Below are 27,370 nucleotides of genomic sequence, written 5' to 3'. Positions count from 1 at the left end.
CCGTTATCGCTGCTTTGGTGCTTAGTTCGTTTGCACCAGAAACCATCCCCACCTGCCTAAATATAGAATCAAATATCTAAGTTGGCCAAGGCGGTACTGCGTGTGTGGCGATGGCAGGCGAGTAATCCTCTATACCCACGAAACAATGATACACGTATATTTGTGTTTTTCTTTTTAGATTGACTAAAAGTTCATTATTTATTTAAAATCAAATCATATGTACAACAATTTGCTGTGTGTATATTATTCATTCACATTTCTTTATCTAAAACCAGACTGCCCAAATAAATATCACAATATTGTTAACAACGAACATTCAAGGGACATAAAAAGATTCTTTGCAAGCAGTGAAGGTTCTATGATAATCCTAAAAAAGATTGGGATAATTTTATCGAACACCCGTGTACGGGTTTTTAAAAATTCTGTATATTATACATATTTAACAGATAGAAGATAACAATATAGTATTTTTGAGGTGAGGGATGATTAGACGCTGACGTGTTGTGGTTGCTGTATTTTCCGTTCAACTTGAGCGATATACCGAGTATCAATGCCAGCCGATCTGTAAGAAAACAAGAGAAATCTCGAGTTACTCAATTGATAAACCATAAAAAGTCATTAAGGCACATGACAATACATAACATGTTATGGAGCCTTAAAGGGCATATATAGGGTATCGCGTAGCGGTGCCTATGTATAGTCGATAAAATAAACATCATTTGTTCACCGTCTTCGCAGACCTACAGTGCTACTCACTTATATACCATTATCATGTCATATACAACAGTAGCAACTGTGTGCAATATTAAGAGTTTATTAATTCAAATCACTCCCAAAATGGATAAATATCGGATGAAATGTTTAGTGAAATAACTGGCAGCCGCGAGCGTTTGTCATAGATGACGTCAGAAACACGCACTTGCTTACAACAATAACAGTGAGCACGTGCCAATTTAAAAATCGTATTTCTCAGTAATGGCTGAACTAAAATTCAAACCAGTCACATATTTCATATTTGTGAATATATCACATTTGAAAATGAGTTTTACACAATATTCTATTTTGACAACATTTGCTCTTTAAAACTGCTTAATCCTTTACCTTAATCCGCATTGTCACCGGTCCCAAATGATCAGGATAATGCAGGTTCTATTGGAAATAAGTGAAGCAACAAAATATTGGAAAACAAATTTTTATCAGCGAAATTTTGCAGATTTTTCTCGGTACAGTCAACCCCTGATATGATTAAGGATATGTGCGGTATAACGCAGTAACGGTGGTTAATTCTGAACAGTTCCAAGGCAGATACAAATACATGTAAAGATGTTTCATTCTCGGAAACTAGAGGTCCTGGGGCTTGAAATATAAATGCTTGACAAAAAATTTGGCACCAGACACTTTTTGCAGCTTCATTTTTCTCTGCATTTCTTGAATTCATGTCTTGGGTTTTGGTTTATTTTTAATGTTTATTGCTCTTTAGTCTCTAGAAGCTTAAAATGGTACCAAATTTTCAAAAATTTCTGCTCACTTTGGCTTGGATAATGGATGTGCTCTTAGATGAGACAGGTGCCCTAAAATTTCCTTCCAATAATGTCTAACCCAAACCCTCGATCCACCCCTGGTTGTTCTAATTGACACAACTATTGAAATTTTGAGAGCTCTCTAATATATTTAAGTCCAATTGAGAATTTTTTGTACATTTTGTCACATCTACCGGTAACTTTGAAACATCCATCTTAACTCAATACATGCCTAACGTTGGCGGTACAGCTTCATCATTAATCATTGGAGCCAGTAAATCATCAAACAGACATAGGTATAAGTTTATATTGATTTGATTCAGTTTCAAGTTACATGTATATTGCCAAGTGATCAGGTTGGTAATACCCTGGACTCTCTGAACGGCCTAACTTCTAAACAATGACAAGTACTCAACTTTAATAGATAAATCAAAATTCTTCGGTCATAATATGCAGCTCGACTCCAGCTGCACCTTTAAGGAACAGGAAATGAAAGTGACTTGTAATTTGTGTCTGAGGATAAGGGAAAGCAAGCTTTTTACAATCAGCAACAGCAAAGCATTATTTGGGTCCATATCTGTTCAGTATTCATCTGAACCTTTATTGACAATCAGTGACAGCAAAGCATTTAAGTAAACTATTTTTGGTAATCGTGGGCTGCATATGAAATCCGGGTACAGCAGGGCTTTTAGGTTTCATTTCACCTTTTACTTTTTGCACTGTACATGACACAAACCTTTTTTGGGACTGAATAAGAGTAACTACATGCATAAGCTTGAAGATGGATGAAAAAACAACTAAGTAAAAAGCTACCAAGAATTTATCGCGCTTCCATCGATAGGTTGACTTTTGCTGCTATTTGCTGTAAGAAATGGTCAGCGATACCACATTTCCTGAAAGCATTCATTCATTCATTTCAGAATTAACCGCAGATAATTTCCCTGACAAAAATCACATCAACTGAGATGAGTGATCAGAATTTTCTTATATAATTTACTGTAAAGTTTATCAACCTGGATAATTGGTGGAATCAAGCTGACATTTTATTCCAAAGGTTGACTAGATAGACAGTTTTTACAGTCAAGCCCTCTTAATCTGCCCTCTGTACGCAAAATCGGCCATATTTTCATATACATTAAGCATTACAGTACGTAATTGCACTAACCCCTCCCCCTCCCCTAATGCGTACGTAGTAAATGAATGACCCCCAACTGTGACAGTTTTTTGAATTCCATCAAATTTTATCAAAAAATTGTACTTAACACACGAATATATATACTGAAAGATGGAGTGATTATGGAAATGGTTGGATGAAAAGGAACACCTTTCGACATATTTTGGGTTGGTTTGTCACAAATTGGTTTTCACTTTATTCTTATTTTCAATGAAACCATAGAAAAATCGCCAGTCACACTGATAGGGATTAAGTGAAGTTGACTGTATAACATTGAGCAAAATATACCGGGGTGTGTATTTTGTCATCCTAATAAACTTCTTAGGGATTTATCAACATCAACATAAGGTTGATGCTTCTCAGGCCATTGCAGCAGGCCTTTTGGATAAGAAATAATGGGCTACACCAATAATTATGCAGGAAAACGTAGCCCCTGAATATTTCCTGAAGATTAAGAATCCTTGAAATGTAATTATAGTGGTAACATTGATTTCTTTATCAAAAATAAATACTCATTGCCTACGTACTTCAATTCTTCTAATTTTTTCTTCTTAATTTCGTCAAGTTTCGTTCTTCGTGCTCGTGCCTCAGCATCAATTTGTACCCCCTCTTCAAAGAATGCGTTTCGTATAGCAATCTTTTGTTGTTCTTTCTCTTTGATTTGCATGCGTACATCTGAGGCGTGAACACGTCGACGTCGAGCATGTTCATCTTTTTCTCGTTTCTCTTTTTCAACCAGTTCTTTTTGCGCTCTGCAATGAATATACGTCAAATAATTTGACAATTTTCAATTTGACAACATATAACAACTTTCATTTCAAGTAAAGCCCAATATCATACGTTCAAATGTCACAAGTACAAATGTCATTCGTATGGATGTCAAAAGCATTTTAGACCTTAACAAGCCAAGTTCCGTTTGATTTTCGGGTCAAATATTTCGTTGTCTAGCCTGGATGGGTCTTTTTGCTGTTAACAAAATAAAGGACCATGGGTCCATTCGGATCAAATGAGTACATTTTACTTTTGAGCACAAAAATCCATTTTGAATGAGAACAGCTGAACGAGATGAAATCATGGTGCTCTATGCAGTATGTTTGGTATACGGTAAAAATGTCCTGGGAAAATATGTCCCCGGTAAAAATGTCCCAGGGAAAAAATGTCCCGGAAAAAATATCCCAGTCTATCATTACTAACTAATGTAGTTAATTTCACATCATAATAACACCAGAAAACAAACTTGGTAATACATTTTGATAACAATTTCAACATTTGATTACAAATAATGGTTCTACTTTGATGTAATTATTTGTATTATAAATGTAAGTTCTACTTTGATGTAATTATTTGTATTATAAATGTAACATCTTCTTAAATTTGATGTATCATGTAATGAGTTCACATGTTCTCAATAGCCAATAAATGCCAAAATTCTAAATACCAATTCTCATGGTCACTCAATGAATTCTTTTTTATGATTAGTATGCAATTAACACAACAAGTTTGAGAACTTGCAGCGGATCCGCGGAACGAGGATATAAAGACACAAATTAATTCATCAATCTTAACAGCTCGACAGTGCTTATAATATTTAGAGTAGTAAATATCCTGTGGATAGGTAAAGTGTACTGATGAAGAAAATGGGATTATCATTAAAAAATACAGTTAGACGACCGCGGCTGAATGTGAAGTCTTGCGGCAATAAATTTGTTTATTTAGACTTGAATTGATCGAAGTGACGAGCAGCCTCCAGTGGATTTCGGGATGACGACTCAGAAAAACATGTCGCCTCATTGAATGGGGCCCAATTTTCGATGTTTACGGACTCGAAGAGATGAGTCCAAATCGATCGAAACGTTTGAACATGTAAATAAACTCATTATCATCATTGGGATTGTGATAGTTGCGTTCTCATTATTATTTAACAATAAGGCTAAAAGCCCCATGGATTCATGTGGCCAAGGTTGCATGACTGATCAGTGTCTCTGAAAGTTTTGAAGATGCTAGTCCCAATAAATATATTATTTGATCAATCACTCATGACACTGTCATGGCCAATCCATCTTAGGATAATGATAGATCTGAGGGATAGGGCTTAGACAAACAAAGTGTAGACAGGGGCCATGATGATGAGACATTACTTAACAAGCTGTTAGAATGGGTAACACATATAAGCTAGACTTGTCGGCCTAGGATTTCATAGCCTAACATAGTACAGCATACCTACATTCCACAATCAAAATTTTATTCGTGATGATGAAAATTAACCATTTAACTGGCAAGATCCGAGCACTCACTTCAAATCCAAGAATGTTTGGATGAATTTTGGGGGGGGGCCAAAAGGACACGATTTTGGTGGCCCACCTCATCAAAACTTATATATGAAAGCCTTGACTATTCACTACAAAATAACATGAACTTGTAATGCATTAAAATAAACAAGCAAATGAGCAATTCGGTATTGTGATAAACTTGGATTTTCCCTTGAATTTTCTGAGGAGTAATTGGCACTTTATAGTGAAATTCCTAAGTGCTAATGAGTAACTTAAACTTAAAACTCAAATAACCCCATAAAATATACATTTTCTGAAAGCTCTTTTCACACGCTTTTGAATGATACAAAGTTCGCAAACTTTGTGGCACACCTTCAAGGTCTGACCCTTAGTGGTCAGAGACCCCTAAGGTCATTGACGCATTACTGTCCAAAATATCAGCCAAACTCATTAGACAATGTCTTAAAAGTATTGCACAATTACTGCTGATGATCTTCTCATTTTCAGAAATTAGACTTACATGACACAAGGATTCTATACCCCCTAGTACACGTGAATCGTATGATGAATCACGTTCCTGCTAATGTAGAAATTGTAGGCTCGAGTCACCATATGCTCTCAGGAAAACGAGTTAGAATGCCTCACAGAGATCAATACTGACTAATCTATTCACTGTAGCTGGTTTATTCGCATCGGTGACTAGCAACCGATTGACGGTTACAGGAAAATTAAGCAAAAAATTGTATTTTCTTAATCTCCTATTTTGAATCAAAAAGACAACTTTTTAAGCGGAAACTGAATCAGGATGACATGGTGGAAAAATAACTTATTAAGTCATGTCAGATATTTACCCAAGTACTCGCTCAAATTCAGCACGATCACGCTTAGCTTGCACAGCAAGAAAGTGTTCCTTTTTCTCCATCTGTTCAGCACGAGCTATCTTTAACTGTTCCTCTGTTTCATGTTTTTTTCGTTCCTCTTCAGTGTTTTTACGCCTCCACTCACGTTCAGCCTGTTCAGTCGCTCGTTTTGCTCGCAGTTCATCCCGTTCGGCTTGTTCATCACGAGCACGTTCCTGTAATGCCCGTAAACGAGCTGTCTCCTTCTCTTTCTCTACACGGATGCGTTCCTGTTCAGCTTCATAGGCAGCTTCTCGTTCCTAAAAAGTATGACAACCGTGTGCTCAACGATTGATTCGTTTTGTTCCATTTACCCTCATGTACTTGATTCAGCCTATTTCATGATCATGCCCTTCACTTTGTTACACCATCATCAATTATCTATGATCGTTATTATCATTATCAACTCCGGCCTCTCTACCATCAACACTTTTTACTCTGTAGAACTCTGTAGAGATCCAGAGCCCAAGATTTACTTGTATGCTACAAGAATCATAGAAATTATACAATACAGTCTACCTCGGATGTAACGTAGCAGTCGGTACCAGATAATTTCTACGTTATAACCGAAATACGGTATACGTATATACCGTAGAAACTTCGTTATATCTGAATGTCATTTAAAACCAAGGGATATCCATGCATTCCTATGGTGTGCATAAAAAGTACATACATACAGTACCCCCATATGCCATCTATCTGACTTCCAATGAAGTTTAAATAGCTTGCGTGTATGCCTATGGTAGCCCTGGCAACAGTTGACATTGCCGTACATGATGATTCACGATCTATGCTTATGTAGAAATCTATCTAGCTCAGCACAACATAAACCGTGATATGCTTATATGTTAGTTTTGTGATAGAAACTATCTATCAATCACTCAACATGACACAAGTGTGTACAGTAGTAGGGATATTGTACCGTATTAACATTTTCGTTTTTAACTGTTATATTTTTTCTAATCTCTTAATTTTTGGGTTAAGTTATATCCAAGGATAATTACGTTGATTTTACTAATTGGGACCAAATAATTTATACGATATAAGCAATCTACGTTATAAAAAATACGGTTTCGATGTTTTTTTAAGGCCTAATAGAAGGAAAAAAATTGGGTATATCCAACGACGTTACATCCGAGGTAGACTGTATATCTCTTTCTGTAGCATTTAAAACAATTTAGATTTTTTTCAAACATACGTACAGCTTTCTGCTTCATGTATTCAATGACTTTTGCTTCAGCAAGTTTTTCCTGTTCTTTAATCAACTTTTTGCGATCCAACATATCAGCATTAGCCTTATTTAATTCATCCTGTTAACAAATATAATATGTATAAAGATAACATATTGATGAATTTGGAAGTAATCAGGTATCTATCAGCATTGTGGAACCTTTTCCTTTGAGTCAATCCCCATCATTGTTGGAAATCATGATCAAATTCATATCAGTTACTATTTCTATTAGAAACTAGATGATGGGTTACACATAGAATTCCCCAGTGTATGAGTGTGAACATCATTGATGTATAAAGATAACATATTGATGAATTTGGAAGTAATCAGGTATCTATCAGCATTGTGGAACCTTTTCCTTTGAGTCAATCCCCATCATTGTTGGAAATCATGATCAAATTCATATCAGTTACTATTTCTATTAGAAACTAAATGATGGGTTACACATAGAATTCCCCAGTGTATGAGTGTGAACATCATTGGAGGCTGAATGAGTAAAGCGAGACGGATAGTACTTAAATGATAACTTGCTTCTTTGAAGTACAAGCTTTCACTTCTTATGTTTAGTACTATACACGGGTAGCGTTCAATTAACAAGTTATCCTATAGGGCCAAAAGAACTAGGCTTATAACTACTATCTGTTTCGCTTTATGTATTCTACACGGGTTAACATTGCTCCTCTACGAATGGATGAACGCAAAATTCATGGGATATCAAGGTTTAGTATAGCTTAAAAGGCATAAAATTTTGTGCCACAAAAAATTGAACACAGTCACTCAAAAGTCACGGCATAGGTAAACAAGAAGCCCACGGGCCTTATACCTTCATGACGCAGTGGAAGAAGAATGATCCAGTATTCAATGTTTTACAGGATGATTTACATTTTAACGATGTAACAAGTTTTAAAATAGTTATGTGACAATAATGTTCATATATCCTTACATGAAAAGACAAGCCCATTTAAGCTGCCCCAAAGTTCACACTACATGAAAAAATGCATTAAGAATTGGTGTAGGCATTGTGCTGAAAAGAAATCCAAGATGGATAGCAACCCTGGCGGCCATACTTGAACTCAATTTTCAAAAAGGGGTAGACATTTCACCTACCAAAACTCTTACACCTAGTATCATGAAAACGCATCAATAATTGCAGGCCGGTTCATGCTAGAAATTCAAGATGGCTCACCTGGCGGCCATTTTTGAAAGCCGATGACCTCAATATACAATAGGCATGGACAGCTTACCTACCCTGATCCTCACACCATATTTTGCGGAAATCCATCAAGAATTGCGGGCTGCATTGTGCAAACAAGAAATTCAAGATGGCCACCCCAATGGCAGCCATATTTTATCACCAATGACCTTTTTCCCAATAGGGGTGGACATCTCAAATAGCATATTTAGAAGAATCAATGACAAACAGTTACAAGACAGAACTAAGTCTCCTCCCCAGTAATACAGAAAATTGTGTGAAAAATAGAGGTTAGAAAACTTAATTTGAGAAAAGTGGTTGCAAGTAACATTATAGTTTAAAGAAAACCAACCCGGTGGTGTGCTTGCTCATGTTTCTTCTGTTCCAATTTTTCAAGGTCTTCCTCAATGTAGCGTTGAATCATTTTCTGTATCATTCGATTTTCCATATCTTTATGTTCAAGTTCATACAATGACTGTTGTTCGTTTTCATGGATTTGCTTCAATAACTTTTCGGCGCCAAGGAGACAGTCTTCTTTGCGGGACTTTGCAATCTCTTCTTGAATTTTGATCGAATTCACACGGTCAACTTCCATCATCATGTCCAAGCGTTTTTCTTCATCCTCCATTTCATCTTCGATTGTTTTTTTCTCCAAAACCTGAGCATCTCGGATTGCGTGACATTTTGCGTTCAATATCAACTGAAATGAAAACAAGAGCCCCTTGGGGTTTGACGCGGGAGCTTAACTTATAATAAAAAATTCAATACCTGACCTTCAATCAATTTCATATTTCCAATGCTTAAACATCAGGTCTTTAAATCATTTCCATGACTTTTTGCAAAAAGTGACGGAAATAACAAGATAAAAACTTAAAGAGGAAATGCCATCAAAATAGAATATTGTGTAAACTTCATTTTCAAATGTGATGTATTCACAAATATCAAATATGGAACTGGTTTGAATTTTAGTTCAGCCATTACTGAGAAATACGACTTTTAAATCAGCAATTTCAGCACGTGTTCACTGTTATTGTTTATGTTAGCAGGTGCGTGTTTCTGACATCATCTCTGACAAAGGCTTGCGGCTTCCAGTCATTTCACTAGACATTTCATGCGGTATTTTATCGTTTTGGGAGTGATTTGAATTAGTAAACTCTTACCATTGTATAATGTTGCTAACGTTGTATATGCCATGATAACTGTATATAAGTGAGTAGCGCTGTAGGTCAGTGAATACGGTGAGCAAATGATGTTTATTCTATCGATTATGCTTAGGCTACGCGTACCAGCGCGCATACGTGGTTGTGTTGATTGTCATAGTTAACATCATAAATAGCGCCACCCGCGGGTTGAATATGAACTATACGCATGGAGTGAAGGATAAATAAATGACTAATTCACGGCTAATTCAAGTTACTTTTTTCAATAAGTCAGATCTCAGATTGTTATTTATATACTTATGTTTCTTCTGGTTGAGAAATCGCAGTACAATTTTGATGGCATTTGCCCTTTAATTGAATAAATTGACTTCGGGCAAAACTTTTGTCGGTAGATTCAAAGAAACACAAGCTAAGGATAATAATCAATGCGTGTATGAAATCGAATTGATAACATTTATCAAATATCAAGATTATAGGCTAAATACGTTAAAACCTGTTCATATTTTTCCTCAAAAAACCTCTTTCTACCTATAAATGAGGAGTGACGACACAGAGATGGATGCCAATTAGATCACTCCTGACAGATCTATGTTTTACATGTTTGCTGCCACCTAGTGGTTAAGGTCCAGTCGCTATGGCCAATGCTAATTTTTGAAATTATACAATTAATATGCTGCCAGTACCATTTGTACATTGATAAATCACCTATACTGATCAATTTTACGTAGTATAGAAAACCACATGACAAGATAACTCATCACTGGCAATGGTGAAGAGATTCTCTATTTTTTCTTGTTCCCATTGCCGGTGAAGTGTGAAAAATCAAATAGAAATCTTAAAGAATAAAATTTCCATTGCAAAAATGATACAGAATGATTTTAGTTGTTATATGCTCTCTAAATATTGGCCGAAAAAGAAGCTAAAATTCTTTGCTTTCTAAAGATTATTATGAAAAAATTTCAAGTGTGCACCAGACTTGAGTCCCCCATAAATAATATCATAGCCTCTCCATACTGCCAGACAATTCTTAGCTGGTTTCTTGCCTCTGCCAGTTCATTCATAACACTATGAAATGACAATGTGGACACAAAGATGTGTGTAAGGTCAAGATAATTGGTTAAATCATTTTCAAAATTTCCCATGAAAACTTCACAAATTACTTAAAGGGTAACTGACACTTTTCTAAAGATTTTCTACTTTTCACACTAAACAATAGACAATAGTATACAGGCTAGGTGATTTAAAAATTGGAAAATTCTTTTCTAACTAGTCAGAATTGATGATTTTGATGTAGACGCGCTTGTTCAGTGTATACAAGTTGAATTGCTCTTGTAACTTATACATTTTATATCCATTTGGCATTTGAATTCATACAGAATGCCTCTAGTAGACAGCAAGGAACATGAATGTATAAATCATCGTTTTGGATTATCATTTAGTGACAGTAAGTAAGATCATGGTTAGATCTAATTATGAGGATATTTTGACTCATGAACTGATGAATCTTAGACAGAATTAGCTGCAGGAATAATTTCAATTCTTTGCTTGAAATACTTTCGATGTTATCAATCCAAATTACTCGTTGATTCTTTGAAATAGGCTTATGCAATAGACAATAGATCCTTCTACCTCCCTGGCCAGTTTCAAAGCTGTAAAACAATCTGGCATTGAGATATAACAGACAATACAAGCAGCTTCCTCAAAATTCAACGCATTTTTATAGGCGCTAATCATCAACAACTTATAATTAAGGGTGGAGTTGTGGTATTTGTTGGCGATTTAAAATCGCCAACAAATACCACAACTGCACACTAATTTATCATGCCCTCTAGATGAATTTTGTGGCAAATTGCCGCCTGCAAAGTGGCCCCACGAGTTGGTTATAAATGTACCTCATTCAGATATTTAATTTCATCCTCTTGCTCTTGCCTCTGTTCATTTGCTCTTTCAAGGAGATGTTCAGATTTTTCTCGTGCCTCTTCTTCAAGGTCATTCAATGGTTCATTTTCTCGTCGATTGATGTCTAAAATTTTCATCTGATTTTTACGTTCTGAACATGCATCCTAGAATGAAATATATGGATTTCTCAAAACACATCAAATGTTCATCAGAGATCATCATTGTATCGTTCATTTTCAACGAGGTCCGATCCAGTAGTATTATGCAGAATTTCTCTATATTACTTTTGTAATGGGCACTGAAAGCGGAAGCAACTGTGAAGGATATAGATTTTTTGGAAAATTTCACTTAATGTGCCAGTCACCTTGTCACGATGATTTTCTTGTTCAAAATTTTCAAAAGGAAGTCAAGGGTTTATTAAGCTGAATACCTGAAGAGACTCTTTCTCTTTTTTAATACGCTCTGCTTGAGCCTCACGTTCTTCTTTTGTTAAAACACGACATGATTTCATTATTCGCTCGAAATCTGATCGTGATAATATCACTGACTGTCCTGATGGATCTTCTGATGGAACACTTTAAAAGAAAATCAAACGAATAATGTTGCTGCAAAGCAACGATAATGGGTTTTCTGACCAGCTGTGCCATGCTAATCACGATTGAGGGAATTATAGAAAACTTAATTATTGCATTGTCGGGACGCGAACATGATGTGATGGCGTCAACGTATTAATTAATGCCCAGCTTTGAAACAATAAATAGGTAACATTGTTGAAATTATCAACCAAACAGAAGTTATACTGATGGAACATAATAACGGCTTGTGAAAAAGCGTGAGATGAAGCAGATCACGAGAATTAAGTATCTGGACTGATTTCAGTCTGATTGTGTGATTTGCGACGGAAAAATTAAAATGGCAGCTTTTTGAATCACAAGAGACGAATGTCAGAAAATCTTAGTTATTATAATAATCAAAGGAATTTCAACTGAGCTTTCTAACACTACAAACTTAACCTCTTAAAGGGACATGCAAATAATCATGACTTTGATAAGTTATGATGATAATGTTTTATCTCGATAGTAGACTAGAAAAATTGAGGCTGCTGGGTCGTCTATTCAGCAAGCACTCGGTGCAGCGGTGTGACCTTTTTTGGCATTGCTGTTTTTTATACTTAATGCACAGAGAAATCCCTGGATATTTATACCACGGGTAGTTCAGCACACGCTCGCGCAAAACCATGCACTTATTGACAAAAAGAGTCTTTACTAGGTGACATGGAGCTATGAAGTCTGTGTTTATATAATTATTGATGCGACGGTAATTAAATGGAGCACGTGAACCTGACAGTCTTAGAAAGCCAGATAAGTAAATGAACTCATTTTTCTAAGCATGGGGTATCTTTTATTGCCGCGGCGGTGAAGTGCCACAGCTTGGCGGGCTATCGCGCTAAAACCCCTCATCGAGAACACTCAAATCTCTGCCGAGGAAGGAGATATTCACTGGGAAAATGGGGTGAGATTTGAGATTCTAAGTAGGATTGAACTTACACAAGATTCCTGATGAGGTCTTTTGTTATAACTTGTACCGTTTCTTTTTTAGGTGACAATTTCTTCGATTTGATTCCACGTTTCGCACTGCGATCACGGGCCTGTTTCTCAATCGAATCTACATTGCTTGAATCGGCATCAGTATTCTGCCACTTTTCAGCTAGCATCTGATTGCGTTGTTGGATGTGATGCGGCATTCCAAATAAAGTTTCATCGACATTTGACGTATGACTAATGACACGATACTGACGTGTTTTAGCGCGTCGCGACCCACTCGATCCATAACTGCTCGGCACTGAACTGACTGCACTACCAGGCTGTAAATGAAATACTCATTAATTTTTGTTAAATAAAATCATTTCTTGAATTTCATCAGAAAGCGTTCTCAATTTAATGATTTAGTTATTCATTTGTTGTTGGAACTTTCAAAATTAAACATCATCTCTCTTAACTGCTAGAGTTTCAGCATATTTAATTCATAAAGATTTCCAGTACTACTCGTTATTCTAAAGATTTAGAATATCGGTATATGCGCTTGCCGTCTGTGTTTACCACAGCAGCCCGCAGTTGCTTGAATCGTTTGCCTTTTCTTAGCAAACTTCAACGAGGCCACACGCAAGGCACCCTTTTCACATACACGTAGCTGAGAGAAAAAGATCAATACACCACATAGCACCGAGTCAGTGTGACTCATGTGTGTGTGAAGCACGAATATATGATAGCATACCCGTGCTCTTCCGAAAAGAAATGTTCCAACAACAAATATATAGCTAAATCATTAGATAAGAAAACGTTTCCCGACGGAATTCCATACCATTAGAGATTTTATTACTGCATTGAATACATTGAAAGTTCTTAAGAGAAACTAAGCCTCTTTTGCAAATTTTTTAGTACCAAAGGCAGAAAGAACAATGTGCAATTTAGCAAAAATGGACTTCGCTTAAGTGGAAGTTGACATAAATGATGCGCTGTTTAGCTAAAAGACACGCATCGCTCAGTCATCTTGTTACTAATGAACTTCAGTGTTACAATGCCTTGTTTCAAAGTGAAAAAATTGAGTAATTTTTTGCTATTTACATACTATATTTTCTGGTGTACAAGTCGACCCGGTGTATAAGTCGAGGTAAAATTTTCAGTTTAAAAAGTTGTAGTAAGGCTTAAGTCAGTGTATAAGTCGAGTCGCTTCTTCATGTGTTACATGAGGGAGCATCTCAAAATTTCAATAGTTGCGTCAATTAGAATAAATTTCCATTTGGCTACCTAGTAAAGACATGTTACCAAAAGACAACGGATAGAGCCAAAACAATCAAACACCCGCTGAAGAACCAAAAAGCACCAACTAGGTATATTCGCATAATAATTCATTTATTAAACATGAACTGCTTTTGATTGTCTTCTCATTATAAGGCTTAAAAACCAGATAGGTGTAGGGTACTTTTCATGTGAGACTTCAAAGCTCCGAAACCACCAGCTCCAAGTTCGTTAGATTTCTTGCAAATTCTACATCTAAACTTATGACTACAATTCGGAACACGTTCAATCCAGCTATGGTACTCCGGATGATGAAGCCACGAATCTTGAAATGTACATTTTCCCACAGTGTAACGGGCCAGAGATTTTTAAAAAGTCTGAACGCAAACCACCGCCATTTGCAATTTTGTGAAACAGGTGCCTGGACCTGGTAGCCATGGCAACCATAAAAATGAAAACTCGTGAAAAAAATTGAATTGAGTTGGTTGGCACGTCGATGGTCACAACACCAATGAATAAAATGAAATTGAATTGCCATCGGCATGACATCGTCGGTATATTTTTTTGAAACTCTTAAAATTGCCAATCTCAGACAAAATTGAACACATTTCCGAATTCACTGCCCCCTTTCCCATTTCCACTGCCTTTCTAAAAAATTCACTGCTATTAACAGCCGTGAATAGATTTTTTTCAATTCGCTGCTATTCACTGCTTTCACTGCCTGCGACGAACCCTGTTTATATAATATTAGACTGCTGTGTATATTGCCACAGCAGCGCGGCTTATATAAAATGCTGTGCAATGATACACGCGCGCTTTTCTTTCTCATTTGATTTTAACATCAGTTAATTTTGAAACATTTCCAAATTATAAGAAACTATCTTATCAAATCCTAAATTCTAATTGGTATTCGTGTGTAGCCTAACATGAATTAATATTCCATTTCATCATGGCAACCTTGAACGTGTAGTTGGTGTATAAGTCGACCTATGTTTTTTGGACATGATTTTTGGTCTCAAAAACTCATTACACACCGGAAAATACAGTAGGTTGATTCATATGGGTACTTCTAAAGAACAAAACTACGAAATTACGAAATATGAAATGAAATTACTAAATATGAAACGAAATTACGAATGCTTAAGTACAACCGAAATGCTTAACTACAAAATGAAATGGCCATTCTTTCGGGGGTCCTGCCGAAATGAAGTACAAAATGAAATTGTAATTTTTTCGCTTCAGTAGCGGACTCATGGAGCCTGTCTAGTGTGGCAGGATTCCACGCCGTGGCCGAGTTTAGCGAAATCAGCATGTTCGATCCCTGCCGGGGAGAATGATTTGTGCATGCTCATATACAACTTGAAGGGACCAATTAATAAATTACAGATTAGAGAACGATTTGTGCTTTAAAACATATCCTGCAGTGTTTAAGCTAAACAAATGATGCTTTCTATTCTGCTGAGCTTAAATGTTGACCCGACCGGCCGCCTATCTGCCCTGTACATAACTTCTTTTAAACCATGATCAGGCATACAATAACAGACCCAGCAGCTATAGAAACGAACTGATCAAAAAATTGTATTGGAATTCACAAAATGACCCGGGCGCTGCGGAGAAACAAGATATTCAAATTAAGCCTTAGGCTTTATTATTGGTTTCCTGGAAACCCTCTCACTTTGAATTTCTGATTAGGTCACTTTCTGGTTCCTTTGGGACCATCTCAAAATGTCACTACGCTTAAAAACTTCCAGTTTAAGAACATAGGCCTAATTTCTTGTATTCTTTCAACAATCATTTCTTTGTATTTTGTTCCATAGTCCTACTTTAGCACTAGTCGCAAAAAAAATCAACTTCTCGTAATATCGTTTTGCATTTCGTTATTTCTTAACCTCACTGACAATTGAATTACCAGGTCCATAGAATACTTCAGCAGTCGAATTCGCGTCAAAATTGCATGTGAAGGACTTTCTCATCAAAAGGAAGGACTTAGAGTCAAAAAGAAGGACACAGATGATGTTTGTCCAAACTTTTCCAAAAGAACAACTAAAAAGGACTTGGAAGGACTGCTGGAAACCCTGGTGAAACAGAATTCCGGGCGGTTAAAAGTCAAAGTGATTTGAAAGTATCGAGGAAATATAGTATATTTGTGACCCGTGCTGTGACTTCTAGGCGCAAGTCGCTGGGTATTGTTTTGAGTAAGAGCAATTAATCACTAAAAGTCTGTCCCTGGACGAAATTGAGATAACGCCAGTTTCGCCATCTATGGGATGTTTTAAACAACATACAAATAGATAAAGTCGGTATTATGTCTCTAAACACTCCAAATCGGGGTCCAAAAAAATGTCAATAATCTTAGCATCACGTAAAATATAGAATAAAACTAGCAAAAACTTCGATCCTCAAAAAATTTTGAAAAAAAACGGAACACCCCTCGTATCGCATATCATAGGACTCGAAATCACAGCGCCAATCGAATGACGTCATCGCGCATACACATTCCATGGCATGGGAATGAGTGCGCAATAAATTTGCAAGTCATTTCCGGGTATCAAATTTTCCCAATATTTTATAAAATTATGCATGTTTTATTGACTAAACAGCTATCAAAACACTACAGGTGACTGGAATAAAATATTATACGTGATAATTAAGCCAGAATAGTAACGTAACTAGTGATTTTGACTACATAATTTGAGTTTTTTGTGAGCCGTTTTATGAACTTTGAAATTTCCAATGGCGGCGCCCATGAATCAAGAAATTGACTGTAAACAAGGTCGCTGTAAACAAGTTGCAAAGTATCTAAATGAACTCAGTTCTTTAAACTTGATGTCAGAGGCTGACCAAAATAATTGGACTGATGTTATTGGTGATTATTTTGCTGATAGTGACGATGATCAATGCACGTCATCCAGTAGTGGATGTGAGTCTGGAGAAGAAGAAAGTGATGACGATGTCGTCAATGAGGAGACATCACAGCCTCAGATGGGACATGTTGTTACTGAAGATGAGACTGAAGCCCCACCAAATCAAATTGAACTTGAAAACATAGAAATAGGTGAGTGTTTTTTATTACAAAGTGAGACAGAGAGGCTCCTTTCCACACTAATGTAGCCCAGATTCAGAAAGCACACCAGACAAAATGGAATGATCGGCTATTCACAATACATTGTACCTGTTCATCAATGATAAAGTTGGGCAGCTGTTTAAAAATACATATGTACGCCCAGGGCTAAAGCTATCTGGTTGATTGGAATGATCATCAGGCGAATTTTAGTTTGGAGGGTATGGCCTACCCTGTCCCTAGTGGGTTTTGGCTTGACCAAATCTTTCATACAATATTCAAAATGAAACCCATTCTATTTTTCAGAGCGGCCTATAATAGAAAATCTACAATTTGAACAGCTAATAGCCGAACCATTGGGAGAAAATCACCAAACAGAACCCTTACGGCGAAAAAAGTCTAATCCACCTAATGTTGTAAACATCGATCCAAATCGTATTTGTAAGAGGTGTAAACATAACGATGGTAAACCCTGCCAAACTCGATATGCAGAGAAATTTTTACAGGATGCTAAATGTGCACTTATTGAACTGGATAAGGCTGAAAAAGACATAGCTATACTGGCAAAAATAGCTTGCTGTCGGCACATGAGTAATCTTACGCAAAATACGCGACGCCCTGATCAGAAAGAAAGGACAAAAAATCGCTCAACTTGGTTTCATGAAGGGAAAATTGTTTGTCGAGATATGTTTTGTTATGTTAACTGTATAAGCCGGCAAACATTTACTGAGTTGATAAAGCATTATGAGGACAAAGGGATCACTCCAAGAATTCATAAGAACAGTAAAAAATTACCTAAGCATACACTTTCATTTGAGGATAGGAAAATCATAGTGACCTTCATACTAAACTATGCCGAGACCCATGCAATTGATTTGCCTGGGCGTATTCCAGGCTATAAACGAGATGATTTACGCTTGCTCCCAACTGATTGTTCAAAAAAGAAGGTATATGATGAATATGTGATTGCGTGTGGAGCGACCCATAGTCGTGTTGCAACCCTGACAAAACATGTCTCTGTTCATGCAGATAACTGCTCTGGTCAAAACAAGAACAATTACGTATTATGGTATTTTGCTTGGCGTTGTGCCACTGGCCGCCATCAGTCGATATCATATAACTTTATGCCTGTTGGACACACTAAATTTAGTGTAGACTGGTCATTCGGTCTGTTCAAAAGATTATTTAAAAGAACAAAGGTAGACTGCTTTGAAGATATTGAAAAAGTAGTTCATTGTAGTAGTAATACTGGCCTTAATATCGCCCAGCTGGTAGGCGACGAGTCTGGTCGGGTGTTTGCGTCAACTTACGACTGGGTAAATTTTTTCTCCCCGCTGTTTAGGAAATTTGAGGGGATTAAAAAACACCATTCTTTTGCCTTCAAATCTGGATCCACAATAATGGAAGCAAAGGAATATTCTGATTCCAATTCTGTCATGTTTTGATTTGAAAAAACGGAACGGCTCAATAACGAATCTCGGACCCATGCCGCCAGTTCTTCCACCACCAGGCTTGTCTGCGGAAAGGCAGTTATATTTGTATACTGATATCAGGGAATATGTATCAGATGATAAAAAAGACCTTGTATGCCCTGTACCTGATCAAATTTGATGTATAAGAATGGAAATAACTGAACAACAACTTCAATTTAATAAATAACTTTAATACATAACTTTAATTGCGTTTTTCTCAGAACTGGATTTCTGTCTTTTTCGACATTCAAAATGCTATAATTTGGGATTGGGTTGAGATATCAACACCATTTAAAGTTTGTTTGAAAGCCCTCTTTCTGTAGAACATGTTTCAGGAGTTATCTCATTTTCGTGGAAAAAAAGTTGTGCCTAGAATTCACAGCACGGGTCACATTTATTTATTCCTTATCGATTTTAACATTTTAAATCATATTATATCAGTAATAAATACCTTCTAAGGTCATATTCTCCGGATATTCTGTTAAAAAAAAATTTGACTTCAAATACGTAATCATGGCTAGCAATAAAATTTCATTGAATTTCATTGATCGACGATCTCATCTTGGTAAAGTGTAACCGGCTGGTTGTTGTATCGGCAGGCTGGCTGGGTGACTAGCATTTACACCAGCGGTACAGGATTCCATCCATCAGGAACAACAAGGCAGTTAAACCTTATATGTACAATCTTTATTGCATCCCGGAATGAGAATGATTATCATAGCCTTACATAGTCTTTATATACAGAATCATGAGTATAATGTGAGAACTAGGTGTCAGACAAGTTGTAGACATCAGGACTCACAAACAAACACCTAGTGACATGTTTGAGAGACATTAATTAATTATCGATGAGCACTGACTATAGCTAAGTATCGTGAAAACATGTTGAGTAATGTCACATGTTGATTACGACCTTAAAGCACATATTGACACTATAGTCATAAGTTATATTATATTATTATTATTATTATTAATATGTAGTAGAGCTATGAAATGTTATGAACTGTTCGATATGACATTGTAGATCTATATGATTATGAAATATGCAAATTATATCAGGGTGACAGATGCCCTCTTGTCCAATTAAATTTGGTCCTCCAAATTTGCGGAAAACGCAGATACTATAAGTTCATCAAAACTCCTTCCATCGCGAAAACATGAAAGATTGACTTTCACCGCGCGAAAATGTGCAAACGCTGGACAGTAACGGCCGGATTCTCAGTCATTCACGAAAGAGTCACATGTTGTAGTTATTTACGGACGATGCGATAATACGTTAACTGTGATTTTGAATGATCTGCAGAGGATCCCCGAATTCTGGTTGGTTCTGCGACGAACAGAAGTAGCGACGTGTTGTGTAGTTATAGCGTCCCGAAGATCAGTTGGTGATGCAAGTTGCAAGTAGTAGGCCTACGCATTTCTCTGTTTTGAAGATCTTTCGATTACTGACTGGAAATAACTTCGTGACACAATGATAGTAACATGCAACATTCGACATCAGAGCAGAGTTCAGGCAATGACACAACACAAATACAGTTACCCTTGTCAACCAAAAGGAAAAAATTATCATCATCCAAAATAAGTGGCCAGGTGTAACTGAGATTATATATTTGTCCACATAAAAATTCAACCAATTCATCTTCATGTTTTAGTTATAGGGCCTACTAACAAACAAAAAATATGAACCTACGAAAATGAAAATTGCTGATTAAACCTTTAGTATAGTCGAAATAGTTTGTTGCGAAAAAAGTATAGATACGCATTGTCCTGTAAGTAGATGAATTTGACTAATTAACCTTAGACATATCCCCTGAGAAGTGTTCCGTATTCTAATACTTATAGTACGAAATGAAACTAAAATTGATTTATGCTGATTGGAACTAGATGCCTAGAAAAAAAGAATCGTGAATCATACTATTTAAACCGGCGATAACTTTTTTGATCGTACGGTAGTATCTTATATCCAAATTCCTATAATTTTCTATCATGTTCATCTGACCACTAATTCGAGACAAAGAAGCAACTGCATTGTATCCACTGAAACAGCAGCAATGTTCACGATCAGTACGGCCATCTCGTCACAGGTGCAGTTGAATACGATCTTCTCGTGAGGTCAACGTTCCAGTCACAACCAATAGTTTAACAGCTTCATCTGTACTTGTGCAAGTCACGAGGACTTAAATTTGTGTAACCGGCTGGTTGTTGTATCGGCAAGCTGGCTGGGTGACTAGCATTTACACCAGCGGTACAGGATTCCATCCATCAGGAACAACAAGGCAGTTAAACCTTATAGGCCTATGTACAATCTTTATTGCATCCCGGAATGAGAATGATTATCATAGCCTTACATAGTCTTTATATACAGAATCATGAGTATAATGTGAGAACTAGGTGTCAGACAAGTTGTAGACATCAGGACTCACAAACAAACACCTAGTGACATGTTTGAGAGACATTAATTAATTATCGATGAGCACTGACTATAGCTAATTATCGTGAAAACATGTTGAGTAATGTCACATGTTGATTACGACCTTAAAGCACATATTGACACTATAATCATAAGTTATATTATATTATTATTATTAATATGTAGTAGAGCTATGAAATGTTATGAACTGTTCGATATGACATTGTAGATCTATATGATTATGAAATATGCAAATTATATCAGGGTGACAAAAGTTCAAAGTTATTTTTCTACAAAAATATCCGACAAAATATGTAAAATATGACTCCAGCAGGCATTTATTACTGATAGGCCTATTATATGATTTCAAGTGTTAAAATCGATAAGGAATAAATAAATATGTTAGGCCTATATTTCATTTCATCTCAGTTCATCTCGGTAAAATACGCCGAAAAATCTCGGTAATAAGGATGACCGAAAATATTTGATCATGTAACTAAACAACAGTCAGGTTAGACTACCCCTAGTTAGTTACCTAATCGTTGATGGTAAGCTTTTTATAATCGGATGGGCTTATACCAACGTTAGGGATGACAAGGACCAAAACACGGTTGAAAAAAGTAACACTACAAAAATATACTTTCTATTCATTTCAGTCCACAATTAATGGCTTAATTCACAAACTAACACAGGTAGGCTACCTTTCGAAATAATCCAATTCTATGTATGTTTCGAATGATTAATCAACATTATTTTGAGAAATTAATTAATTTCTCCACAAATTTCGCCATTGGCCGCCATTTCTGTGTATTGCATACATGTGGCATGATAGACAAGGTGACCTACAAGGATTGTAGCCTACAACTTCCAAGACGAAACGACAATTTTTATTTTTGATTGTTTTCTAACATGTATTTCAAACTTTCGTGCTTTCCATGATAAACAATGAAATAATAAATTCTGGATGAAGAAAAATGTGAATTATTAGTGTTGATTACTTAATTCATTCAATTTCGTCATTTCGCTTCGTTAGTTTGTGCTGTTGACCTGGCCTCAGTCCACAGGTTCCAGCACCTCCAGTAATTTTCAAAATGGCAGCTGTTGACTCGACGGAAATTTACTCTCACTTTACAGCCGATTTGCACATGGATTAAGATCGTCAGGTGAGGTGTTATAGGTATCCGACAAACTACGAATCTGTTGTGCGTCGATTACAACAAAAATTAGACGGATATCTTAAGAGACAATGAAATGCCAGGCAAATTACTCGTCAGTCAAATTGGCTGACGAAGATACCGGTATATAGAAATACAGACTACAAAGATGCACAACGTAGGCCCATCTCTTCATAGATTTTCAGGCCTAGCTAGGTAGGTCATAGTCAGTAACCTGTCTGTGGTTTAGTTTCACGATCGGATATTTTCACAAACCACAGTCAGGAATGGGAAGGTCATTTTTGTATGAAATCTTCGTCAGCCAATTTGACTGACAATTTGACTGACGAGTAATTTGCCTGGCATTTCATTGTCTCTTAAGATATCCGTCAAATTTTTGTTGTAATCGACACACAACAGATTCGTAGTTTGTCTGATACCTATAACACCTCACCTGACGATCTTAATCCATGTGCAAATCGGCCGTAAAGTGAGAGTAAATTTCCGTAGAGTCAACAGCTGCCATTTTGAAAATTACTGGAGGTGCTGGCACCTGTGGACTGAGGCCAGGACAACAGCACAAACTAACGAAGCGAAACGACGAAATTGAAAAATATTAAGAAATCAACACTAATTCACATTTTTCTTTTACCAGAATTTATTATTTCATTATTTATAATGGAAAACACGAAGATTTGAAATATAGGTTGGAAAACCATCAAAAATAAAAATTGTCGTTTCGTCTTGAAAGTTTTATCTAAATCCTTGTAGGTCCCCTTGGCTTATCATGCCACATGTGCAATACAGAGAAATGGCGGCCAATGGCGAAATTTGTAAGGAAATTAATTAATTTCTCAAAATAATGTTGATTAATTACTCGAAACATACATAGAATTGGATTATTTCGAAAGGTACCTGTGTTAGTTTGTGAATTAAGCCATTAATTGTGGACTGAAGTGGATAGAAAGTATATTTTTGAAGTGTTACTTTTTTCAACCGTGTTTTGGTCCTTGTCATCCCTAACGTTGGTATATGCCCATCCGATTATAAAAAGCTTACCACCAACGATTAGGTAACTAACTAGGTAGGTCAGATTACTTGTTAAAAAATGTCTTTTGATTTATTGCCTCCACCATCCAACAACGGCAACGCACCTCCAATGCAAAACATGTTAGATTAGTGTTGATTAATCTGTACTCACCATATTTATCAATTCTCTCAAATAGATTTTTCAGCTTTCGTATCGAATTGTAGTTTCTACGCTCTAAGTTTCCCCTTAAACCAGATCCGCTGCGTATGTAGGGCTGAATACTTGTGTACACCGAGTCGTCGTGGAAACAAACATCAGCGCCACTAAGTGACAGGACACAATATTAGGATTGTTCCGAAAATATCCGAGCTATTTGCTGACCTAGCTAGATAATGGAGTGGCTCCGTCCATTATCAAAGCCACGCGCCCGGACGCATCATTATGAGAATGCCGGTTTGCTAGTGTATCTACATCCTCCCCCGGCAGGGATTCGAACCTGATGGCATCGAGATTGCCACGGCACGAAACCCTGCCATAATCGACCGTGTGAGCAGATACATGCGCAGTTCAGATGATGTGATTTTTAGCCAATCAGAAATCCCGTTTTATTTTAGCCCGGTTTTTCCCATTTATAGTTCTTCCTTGAAATTTGCCTCAACGATTATACAACGAGCAATCTGATTGGTGCCGCCAGTTTTCGTTCGGAAAGCTACGCATGTACCTGCGCACCCGGCCTACTGATGCAGGGGTTCGTGCCGTGGCTGAGTGTAGCGATGCCATCAGGTTCGAGTCCCTGCAGATGGAGGATGGCGTATTTAACACCCGTATAACAATCCTTATATAATGAAGAAGTATTCAATTGGCCATCTGATCATAACAATAGTGTAACTTGTCTTATTGATAGATAGATCATTATGAGAATGCCGGTTTGCTAGCGTATCTATTTAACACCCGTATTGCTCGGGTTAGTTTTACTATCAACGGGTGGCGCTGTATGTAAATTTCACATAAATCAACGACTTTCGGCTATTAGCGGTACTTAAGACCACTTGAAAACATCATAGTCAATTACAGTAGTAGTGAACATAAAAAGATACAGTACAAATATACAGTACGGTGTACAGTTAAGGACATGATTCCATAGGACCCATACCAGAGACACTTTGTTCAGACAATGACTATTAGTTAAACACTAATCTTCATTTTCAGCAATTAACGATCTGGTGAATTAATTAGTGATTCGGTCTTTCGGTGGTTCGAGATAAAATGCCCGCAAAATAAGAACCTAACGAACCAGGGCTGACCACAAATTGCCCAACAGATAAATTTTCGAAACGACACAATCCAATCATGTTTGGTAACAAATGTGGCGTGGACCATGGTCTTTTAACTGACCAATGCATGACCAGTATACTGACCATATAGTAAATTATTTGTTTGCAAACAATTAAGTTGTTTGGTGTCAAATAACTAGATATGATGTGGGCATTAATCTAAAAATTGTTTAACTGACCAATGCTTGACCAGTACTGACCAGTTACCAGTGCTAACCAGAACCCCCATAAGTAATTTATATGTTTGGTGAATCCTTCGTTGGTACTACTAGCTCTTACATTTAAATGTGTCGCTTGAAAAAGTCTTGTCCGATTTTTGTTGTATGTAGCGAGCTAACTTTGAAATTCCGCTAAAATGCATAAGATTTTTACGTAGGGTTTTGAACGAACAACGTTTCCATTTGTAATTGTAACGTGCGCATTTGAGCCTGTAACGTGCACATTTCACTCGCGTGAACGTACGTATCGGTACCAACATGCGAGACTTGTCAAACTTTTACGATCAAGACTTTTAAACTGAACAAAGAAGATATCATATCATATTACATATACATGAATAGATGGAATGATAATGTAGTAGTTTTAAATGTTTCGTAGCTGCTGTCCACTGACCACAGATCAAAGCTAATTGCCTGATATGAAATATATTTTTGTTATAGAGATGTAGTAGATCAGTGAGAATTCAAACTTATGGTTAATTTTGAGTGATCACAACGCTAACCAATAGAGAAAGCTAAGGCCTAAGAAAAGATGCATTAAGTATAACATATCTTTCAATATAATGATGAAGTATTCAACTGGCCATCACAACAATAGTTTGACTTATCTTATTGAAAAAACCGGAGTATTAATGGGAAAACCTTGAATTGGAAACAATTCCACACTCAATCGTTTACTTTGAAAACACAATTTGCATTTTGTGGACATGTATTTTTTTCTGCACCAAAAGCATGAAGTATATTATCTTTGCTTGTAAAAATTTGAAATTTTGGGGAAGATTTTTGGCCTCGTTAACCTGTGAACACACGTCCTTCGTATATTTTCTAAGACCGACCCTTGAAATAATGCTGAGAGTTCCGAGGATAATTTTGGTAGGACGTAAACTTAGGCTGCTTCGTATCCGTGGAGGGTTGCTAATACACAATAATCATAAGTACCATGAGATTCGATAGAATATCGTTTTTCAATCATACGTACACGAATTATCGCGATATAAAGATAAATAATATGTTCATATACTTTTTACGTCTTATACTGTATATTTCTTTAGTAGTATAAATAAAGAGTGGATCAGCAGGCCACCTGAGACCATTCCACGATCTAAGGTCAGTTGCCAAAAGTTAGTAAGTTTACCAGTGCGACAAACAGCTAGTGCAAATAGCTAGAAAAGGTAACAATAGTGCATTGGCAAAGTTAGAGCAAGCGTACATTGGTTGTTTAGGTTTTTCGAAGGGGATAATTTGTGGGAAAATTAATCATTACTGAGATATATCCGTGGCGAGCTTTTCCAGGGATTTAAAAAGTTGAGCTGTACACAAGGAATTTTGTGTAGTCCAATATCCGTGATTACCTCTGGCGTGGAGAGATACACTCTAAAACCAACCCTAGAGTCAAATATTTTACCACAATTTTTTATGATCAATAAAAAGATTGAGTAATAGACATTCAAACAGTATTATCTAAATTCCACTCCATTTTAAACTCATTCATCTCTTCACAAACTCCAACTTGTTGAACAGTCCACATTAAAATTAGGGACCACTATTCTTGCTCATCTACACTGGCTACCAATCTAACAAAGGATTAAATTTGAGTGTTTGATGTTATAACAATATCAGACTGAAGTATGGATTCGGTTTCTACTTTTTAATTGAACATTTATATCACATATTGGGCATCATTTTTACCAGTATATATTGAATAACCTATCCATATATCATCTTCAATTTTACAAAATCTGACTTTTGAGATGTCATTCAATCAATGCATTCACATGTCGTCGCTTTCAATAGCCACCACGGACTGGCTCCTTATTATTTCTTTGGTGATACCATTGGCGGACGATCCCACACGTTTCTTGCTCCAGCCCTAGAATGCTCAATATTCGTCATGAACCCCGATTTGAGTTTAAATTCAAAATACTCCTAAAACACACCTGTTAACTAGATTACTCTAAAACACCTTTATGTGCAAGAATCAGTGAAATTGGCGCTTTATCAGTTGTATTCATCATTCGTACCCACGAATCTCGTATCGTATCCTATTAATGTGGAGACCCATCCTCGTAAAGAGAATGAATAGGCTCTGTTGCGTTCATATCATTTGATATGAGGCTACGTGTCATCTTCAATTGAAATCACGTTGTTTTTTTAAAGGGTGGGCGAGAATATATTCTTATGTTTTTGTTTCTCTGAAGGTTGCTATTTAAGAGTTCAATAATTTCAGTCTACCAAACAAAGGATTTTCCGTATGTTTCGTGACATGTTTTTCCATAACCCTAGGAGAGCATTTTAGGTATTTTTTTGCGGATGACCGAAAGCTGCTGTCCCTTTCTAGTAATTTGATGATATCCGTCGAAATCTAAATTCTAAAAAGGAATCAGGCATATCTTCTTTATTGACTAAATATGAACTCAACAACAAGTGACACTCCCTTCAAAGGCGCCGAAGTAAAATCATGTGTCGAGTGGAGATGATATTGTGTCAGAATTTCTTCAAAATCGGAGAAAATTGAATATTTTAAAAATAATCATTTTACATGTATGTT

At 36.6% G+C, this 27,370-nt stretch overlaps 1 protein-coding gene across 2 annotated transcripts; it reads right to left on the bottom strand.

Annotated features, from left to right (window-relative positions):
* Window positions 1–171: 171 nt before the first annotated feature.
* LOC141907252 (cilia- and flagella-associated protein 45-like) lies at window positions 172–23,572 on the bottom strand. 2 transcript variants are annotated; one of them, XM_074796840.1, is made up of 10 exons: window positions 23,442–23,572; window positions 12,893–13,209; window positions 11,776–11,920; window positions 11,339–11,509; window positions 8,639–8,986; window positions 7,066–7,173; window positions 5,816–6,123; window positions 3,222–3,446; window positions 2,334–2,413; window positions 172–562 (listed from the first exon to the last, which is right to left on the bottom strand). In XM_074796840.1, the coding sequence occupies exons 1-9, from the start codon at window positions 23,442–23,444 to the stop codon at window positions 2,341–2,343; spliced, it is 1,698 nt and encodes a 565-aa protein (XP_074652941.1). In that variant the 5' UTR covers window positions 23,445–23,572; the 3' UTR covers window positions 172–562; window positions 2,334–2,340. The 2 variants fall into 2 exon arrangements, with proteins under 2 accessions (XP_074652941.1, XP_074652940.1); XM_074796839.1 differs by lacking the exon at window positions 2,334–2,413.
* Window positions 23,573–27,370: the final 3,798 nt, after the last annotated feature.

The sequence above is a fragment of the Tubulanus polymorphus genome, chromosome 6 (genome assembly GCF_964204645.1).
Source record: "Tubulanus polymorphus chromosome 6, tnTubPoly1.2, whole genome shotgun sequence".
Classification (NCBI taxonomy): domain Eukaryota; kingdom Metazoa; phylum Nemertea; class Palaeonemertea; order Tubulaniformes; family Tubulanidae; genus Tubulanus; species Tubulanus polymorphus.
This window is presented reverse-complemented; position numbering and strand designations above follow the sequence as displayed.

Excerpts from the sequence above, each read along its gene's own strand:
- LOC141907252 (XM_074796839.1), bottom strand. Across the intron at positions 11,921-12,892 it reads GACCTCATCAGGAATCTTGT|TGTTCCATCAGAAGATCCAT; the intron begins GTAAGTTCAATC and ends TTTCTTTTAAAG. Across the intron at positions 6,124-7,065 it reads AATACATGAAGCAGAAAGCT|GAACGAGAAGCTGCCTATGA; the intron begins GTACGTATGTTT and ends CATACTTTTTAG.